Source organism: Temnothorax curvispinosus, unplaced genomic scaffold, assembly GCF_003070985.1.
Source record: "Temnothorax curvispinosus isolate PA1 unplaced genomic scaffold, ASM307098v1 QBEX01005835.1, whole genome shotgun sequence".
Lineage (NCBI taxonomy): Eukaryota > Metazoa > Arthropoda > Insecta > Hymenoptera > Formicidae > Temnothorax > Temnothorax curvispinosus.
Window position 1 is genome coordinate 235,704 of NW_020215615.1, and position 7,867 is coordinate 243,570.

The 7,867-nt window shown below is 37.0% G+C and overlaps 2 protein-coding genes across 2 annotated transcripts; both read left to right on the forward strand.

Moving 5' to 3' along the window:
* Positions 1-9: 9 nt before the first annotated feature.
* LOC112455127 lies at positions 10-2,022 on the forward strand. Its single transcript, XM_025016863.1, has 6 exons — positions 10-218; positions 527-889; positions 960-1,212; positions 1,439-1,507; positions 1,601-1,687; positions 1,899-2,022. Exons 1-6 carry the CDS (start codon positions 151-153, stop codon positions 1,989-1,991), a joined length of 933 nt encoding a protein of 310 aa, XP_024872631.1. The 5' UTR covers positions 10-150; the 3' UTR covers positions 1,992-2,022.
* A 1,258-nt stretch (positions 2,023-3,280) lies between these two features.
* On the forward strand, positions 3,281-7,394 carry LOC112455125 (putative gustatory receptor 28b). The gene is made up of 7 exons (XM_025016861.1): positions 3,281-4,181; positions 4,392-4,660; positions 4,973-5,158; positions 5,613-5,862; positions 6,017-6,085; positions 6,171-6,260; positions 7,075-7,394. The coding sequence occupies exons 1-7, from the start codon at positions 3,894-3,896 to the stop codon at positions 7,210-7,212; spliced, it is 1,290 nt and encodes a 429-aa protein (XP_024872629.1). The 5' UTR covers positions 3,281-3,893; the 3' UTR covers positions 7,213-7,394.
* Positions 7,395-7,867: the final 473 nt, after the last annotated feature.

Here is a 7,867-nt window from a genome sequence, read left to right on the forward strand (position 1 = left end):
CGACAGCTTGGATTGACGGTGAATTATGACAGAATATATTTCGTGACGATCGGAGTCATAACCGCCTGGATTATAGTCCACAGCATTGTGTGCACCTTGGTTTTCCTTCACTTGCAGAAACGCACGGACTTATTTACTTCACTTTTTCTTATGGCGCTATATATGTATTCGTTCACTGTCAATTCTGTTAATATCTTCGAATTCTACATATTTGCGAGGTATGTCGCAAAATTGATTTCCTAAATAATTCAGAAACTATACTAGGTTTATATTAGATATTAGAGATTAGTTATTTGTGTAACAAGTGAGGTAAGATGAAAATTCCCGGGTGCGGTTACCGCACTCGCCGAATTTCATCTTTACACACGACTTACACTCCCTATTTTATGTTGCAAGTGCCTGGAAAGTGGTCTATCACGCACGCGTAGCGTGCGTAATGGGGCACTTTCCATGCACGTGTTGCATAAATTAAATTTTTGAAACACATATAATATAATATCTAACATGCTATCACACAATAATGCAGATGCTTACAAATGAAATTCGGATTGATCAACAAACTCTTGTGCGAAAGCTTAACAAATTTATCAGTGGAAGAGATAAAATTGGGTATTTTCGAAATAAAAGATTTTGCTGAAATTATGGATACCGAGCAACGGAAGCAAATTCTCTCCACGAAGACATTATTTCGATGGCGTCGGCGGGTGCAATCTCGATTAAATGTTTTTATGTCAGAGAAGCAAGATTCGGCCGTATTTCAGATTGAATCTCACGTTCCATCTCAGCTCGATCAACAATTTCAAAATGTACTCCGGAATCGATCTCAAAGACACAATCCAAATCCGATGACAAAATGTCAGAAACGTAGACATATGTTACAAATAATCAGGTGAGTACAAAGAATTATGAATTACATTTTCACGAAGTAAACTCATCTTATACAAAAAATAACTATTAAGACAGGTGCACCTGGAGTTGTGTAAAATATCGAAAATAGTATGCACCATTCTCGGAGTTCAGACAGCTTTGGAGATGGCAGTGATTATCATGTTTCTCACTGGAGCTCTTTATAATTTGTACATTCGATACATTATGAACCAACACATAGTCAAAGGTTTGGCAGAGCAAACATCTGGGATGTTGATATTGTTTTTTCTTCACATTGTGAAAGCCGTTACTCTGAATCGCGTTTGCAAGGATACAGCCGATGAGGTAATTTATCTCGTCCATCGTCGTTTAATTATATTATCGTCCATTTCTACCAATGCGGATTAATTTTGATCTTAGTTTAATTTATTTTTTATCTTTTTTTAATTCCTAAAACTAAATAAGAATAAAAAGTAAGTTAAACAGAGATCGCAGAGTTAATCGGCATTGGTAGAAATGGACATTAGACGATGGAATTAAAGATTTTGATAGGATTAACATTTACTTGTAGGGAAACAAAACCATCGAAATTATTCACGCGATTTATGGTTGTGACGCAGATACTGACATGCAGGAGGAGGTTTGTTTGTTACAATACATTAACATAATGCATTGTTATTACGTTAATGTATTATACTTAATGTATTATAATTATCGCGCGCAACTATTTCAGATTCAACAGTTTGGTATTCAAATTTTGCAAAGTCCAGTGACATTCTCCGCGTTTGGTCTTACTCTGGATAATCGTGTCTTAAGCATGGTTTGTATCAAATTGTTATGTATCATATACATGAGTAGTTGCCGTTATATCAATGAGTTTGAAATAAAATGATAAAATTTATGTGATTAAAAAGATTTAATAATGTTCTTTTTACATTTGTTTATATTAATTATTTTTAGAAATTATTTTTTTTATAATTCTTATAATACCAATTATATTATAATCATATTTATACTTTTTTTGTTTATAGATTTTGAAAAATGTAACAACCTACTTGGTTATCATGCTACAAGTGGGCAATACGTTGGAATCGAACAGCGCTATACAATATTCATATTTTTAAAGAATTATAGATATTAAATAATTATTTTATTGAATTATTTAAGTTATGAGAGAATTATATAATAATATATATCAAACAAATGTCGCAAAGTGTCGTAAAAATAAAAACTGTGTAAAATAAAGTGCAATGTCTATAAAATATTTAATGAATTCTTTTACGATCTCCCTTTAAACTCCACAATAAAATTTTACACGTTGTAATTTATTAAACGAGACCAGCGCGTCGCGCGTCCTTTTCTCATTCAATCTTTGTGAATTTTGCAGATAAAAAATTTTACAAACACAAAAGTAATTAGTGTATCATTTAATAGGTATAGCAAACACAAAAGTAGGTAATTAATTAATGTATTATTTAATATAGCAATATATAACGATAAGTCATAAACTTTTGATAAATTAATTTGATAAATTCCTATAATGAAAACAATAACAGAAGGGTGTTCGCGTGACACATTTCTAGATGTTTAACATTTTCAACTTGAAAAAACCGACTGTGTGGTTGCAAATGTCAACTACGACAAAGAAATTTATGCTGAATGTAAAAGCATTACGTCGTATAAGCATACATTCGGAAGAAATGTGTGTGTGCGTCGGTTATTACATATTCTCCGTTTCATCTTCATACTACTCATTTCCCTTTATTGCTATAACGTCGGCGGTGTTATCGGGATCTATATCAGAATGTACGCCCTCTCGAACTTGAAGTTTCTTGCAATATGCACGATAATGGCTTGTAATTATCATAAATAATTAACGCAATAAAATGGAATTTATGCAGCGACATTAATTACAAGAAAAATTCTAGAGATTATTGATAATATAATTTATGGAATAATTTCGTGTAACATAACAAACTATTGAAAATCTTTCTTATTGTGCATCACATCTTCATCTTACAACTGTGTCTCAATAACACGAGCTTGCATTTTTAACCCTCGTACTGTCGTTAACAAGATAGCTCTTAGCTTGATACTTCGCACGATATCGATCTTGCCGATGAAGTCTCCTGGGCATTCATCCATTATGAGATCACGGACACCCAATGTATTAGTCGTTTATTTCGCACCGCCCGCCTTGTCATCGTTTAAATTTATCATTATCTATCGCATAATACTGCCGTTCGATAATTGTAATTTCATCATGCTTTATTTAGCATTCCACAATAAACGAATCAATTATTTTTATAATTATTAATCGTTATAATTATTTAAAAATGTGCTTAGAACATTGCGTCATATATGACAGCACTTTTCTGCACAATGTACAGATAATTAAGAATAAATTAATGCTGAAAAAGAATTTTTAGACGAAAGATTAAATTTCTCTTTCGATTTCTGTTTCTCCTTTAAAGAAGCTACCTTTAAACTACAGAGATAAAAATAATATTAATAAAAAGGGTAGATATTACGTCGCGCTGATCTCTTCAGGTCAAAAGGTCAAAATCGCAATTGTTTAATTCGCTCACAGAGACATCACTTACAACACTCCAATGATATAGGGCAGCGAAATTCCGAAATCCCACGGCGTATTCGCTACAAGAAATGAAGAAAGGCGTGAACGACTATTTACGCAACACACTCGCGGGCCGATATTGATTACGAGACGAGCGAATGAATCCTTTGGGACATGGGCATCGCGAACATCGCATACTTGGGTCGCGCGTTCATTACTTCACCGCCGCCGTCACCTGTTCGACCACTATCGGTGGTCGCCCACCCTTGTCGGGGGTGACATTTAGTATATTACGCTGTTCGCACGTGTGTGGAACACGCGAGGAGGTGACGCAGTCACGAGACTCATCGTTTATTTCCCGATTGCGAGGTGCGCGTACGTGTGTAGGACGAAGAGCGCTCGTTCGTCGTTATTATCGAGGCCAACGGGTGGACCTCGATCATCTACGAAGATGTTCCAGCCGAAGACTATGCAGGAGAGCATCGTGCCGCTGTTAGTGGCGAACATCGTGGTCGGCACGGGGATTTGGACCAGCAAGCGAGGCAGGCTTCTGAACGTCGCGTATTCGTTAATCTGCATGGTGACCTATTGCTGCCTGATGAAGCTGTCGACGGAATACCTGGGCGACTATTATCTGCACAAGGTGAACTCGCTCGGCGACATGACGTTCCAAGGGATCTTCTACGCCAACATTTGCCTGACGTTGTGCCTCATCCCTTGCGGCTGGCTGAGAAGGAAGGTAACTTTAGGGGATTGCCATATAGAGAATGACATTAGCGCGAGAATTTCAAGATTTAAAGTTTAATTCAGAAAAGAAGATTAATTTTTATATTAATATAAAATCTTTATTCAACTTTTTGAAAGTGGGACTGTTGGTCTATTAAACTTGATCTTGCGCGACTTGGGGCTGAATAGGAGCTGACGCGATTATTATTTTGAACTTTCGCAGCACATGAAGGCGGCGATGATGCGCATCCTGATGTGCGAGAAAACCATGGATCAGATGGGGATACAGAAGAACTATCGGAAATTGTATCTGAATCAGCTTTACGCCCTCATATTAGTCGTGGTGGTATTCGTCATATTCGTAGTGGTCAATTACGACGGGATGTTTGTGGAAGATACGCCGATTCATATCAGATTCATCATCATGTTCGCCGTAAATTATCCCGTCGTCTTACTCTACGTGGGCGACGTGTCGTTCTTGCACTGGGTCAGGTAAAAGCGTGTTTTCTCACATGAGTACGAAACGAAGATTCGCTAATTAATCTACGAATGCACGAAGAGCTCGGTATTGATTCGCAATAATTTTAGACTACTTGCTGCAAACGTTTCTCGTGACATTGTTACGTTTTGCGACACTACCCAGGTAGCAGAGTGATGTCAAATGACCGAAATGACGTATTAATAATGTCAACAATACGTTATTAAGGCGTGTTTAGACCTGCTATCTGGGTAATTAGTAAAGACTATATATTAAGTAATCGTTGCTGCCGTTTTCTGTCTCGCTCCTGCCACGAACGCTTGTAGCTACTCGAAGATTCGGTTCGAGCAGCTGAACAACCTGCTGCAACGCATGTTAACGACCACGCCCGATTCGCCGCAGCACAAGAGGGTGCTGAAAATGAAGGACGAGTGGAACAAGCCCTTCACCGCATCCGCGACGCAACAGGATCGTAGGACCAAGGACAACACCGACACGATGAGGGCCGTCAAGTGAGATTTTTACTTCAGCACGTGTATAAATAATTTTTTTCATAATTTTACATCAAGAGCACCTTGCATGTGCATTTTGTACATGTGTGCCTGCAATTATGTTTGCATGATAACCAGTCGTTCATCGAGTGACGTCAACTCTATCTCTTGATCTATTGCCCATTTATTTCTGAAGAAATCGGAGAAATCTGACAATTAACATATTTTCAATGACGTTAATTTTTTCACAAATTAAATAAATGGTAGCCGCGGGTACGTAATCAAGTAGCTAAGCTTAAGTATTAAATTCAAGGATATAATTAGATAATACACCCTTGAAAAAATAATTAAATATTAAAAAATCTATTTATAATTTTACGTTTTGGTTGGAACAGTATTTTGTTGTAACAGAATTTTACAATGTAATACTTTTTCGATTTGGCTGACAATGTTCTCTTCTTTATGTCGAACTAAGGCAAGTTCATTTGGAGTTAATCAAGTCCACCAGGAGTACAAATGAAGCGTACGGCATACAAATTCTCCTTTCCATGACGATATCGTTCGTGCTCATCACCAGTCTCCTGTACTACGCTTACTCGATTTTCTGGGAGAAAATGTCCAGGGAAGCATTCCGACAGGAGATGATACCGGTTGTCGGCTGGATTCTGTTCTACTCGTCGAAGGTCCTCATTATAAATCACATGTGCGCAATGGCGACCATTGAGGCAAGTAAAGCTTTTATTCGCTCTTTTATCTTTTCTCGTTTGTTTTGGAATTAGCAAAAAAAAAAAACATAAATTCTTTTAAATATTATTGTTTTCTTGAATACCGGAAAAATACGCGCGGTAACAATATATGCCGATGTCTGAACTTTTGCAGGCCGCGAACACGGGTGATATAATCTGCGAGCTGTACGAGCCATCGACCAGCAAAGAATTTCGCGCGGAGGCAAGTAACCATCGCCAATATATTAGCCAAATATAACATGTGAGAAACGGGCGAGACAAGAAATCAATGTCGAAGTCTTTTGCAGATACGCGACTTCACTCTGCAGCTGATACAAAACCCGTTAATCTTCACGGCGTGCGGATTCTTCAATCTGGATCACACGTTCATTCACGGGGTAAGCGTTGATGGATCGTCTGGAATTTCATGTAAAGCAGAAAGTCATTACGGAGATGTTAAAGTGATAAGTTTCTCCGAGATTTATCGCGTAAAAGTATAGACCCTTGCATAATCGCTCGCAAGCTGATATAATGCATGTTATTAGTTCGACCTACTTTAATTTCCATCCTAATAGCACCGTAGTTTCGCGAGTATTCATATCTACCTTTTGTTGTTCCGTTGCTTCACTATTACATTTAATCTCAGACCTCGTCTCAACTTAAGTCGTAACTTTTACGGCTGCGATTGAGGATTAACTGTCAAAAGTTATAAAGTCTCGTGTAGCACATTAACGTCAGAGCATGACGTGTGATTAAAATGTACAAAATATCTCATGCTTCACTAAAATGAGAAGTTTTAATTTTCGATTGTAGAGGTGGAGTCTTTGGGACTTCTGATGCCATTTATTTTGTAACTTTAATCAATTGCTTTTTTCTAGAAAAAAAAAATAAAACTTCATTCTGTGTGCCGAAAGTTAATGCTGAAAGATAAAAAAAAATACAGCAAATATATATGTACAAGAAACAAAGCATTGTTATATAATTAGATATATAATTAAATTCATATGATTAAATTAGTTAATTAAATTTATATAATTAATTAAATATTCTCTTTTTTTTTAATTTTTTATTCTATCTCTAAAGATAGGAGTCTCTAGGGCTCTTTATCCGCTAGTATGTAATGTCCATACAGTTAAAAGAATTGTTAAATAAAAATACAAATGAAGATAAGTACTGCAGAATCAGATTATCGAATTTTCTGCTTCTTCTCAGGTCATTGGCTCGGTCACCACGTATCTCGTGATTCTCATCCAAGTCGGAGAATTACCATCGGGAAAGTCATCAAATTCTACCATAAACTACAACGACACGAATTTCACCGATATGTTTACAACCGTTAGTTATCCATGAAGGCGAACTTCGCGCAGTTTTTTCATTTCCTATTTTTCCGTACAAATTTAAGAAATTAAAGATTTGATGAAATACGCGTGATCGTTTTCGTGGATACATATACTTTGTGTGCGCTCGCGTGATGCGAATTTAAGATGAAAAGAAGTTAATTCTTTTTTCTTATTGGGTGCCGAAACTTTCATGCACAGATATAACAACACAGATATATTTTAGCAAATTAAAGAGCATTATTCATGTATATATTATAAAGTGTTATTACATATATCTTTTTCTACAAAAGTGATATCGATTTGTTTTATCCCCGTCAAATTTCTAAGCGGGATAGTCGCGAGATCAAAACCAATCTTAGCAGAGCTATTACTTATTTTATAGCGCCTACTGATTCCCCAAATTTACGTTCCCATCTTCGCGATTGTAGACACGGAAGGGACAACGCTGCAAGGTGTTTAATTGTTCGATCAGTTAACGAGGATCCGATGAGATCGGATTCTCCGACCCGACGATTTTCCGCCAATTAGAACGCCGACGGGGATATTGTGTCAATTACTCTACCCTAAGTGCACTTATCCTGCTGTCCAGATGGAGGTGTTAGCCCGTGAAATTCGGCCCTACCGTAATTCAATAGATTCTAACTCGGGCACAGCCTCGTATTCCC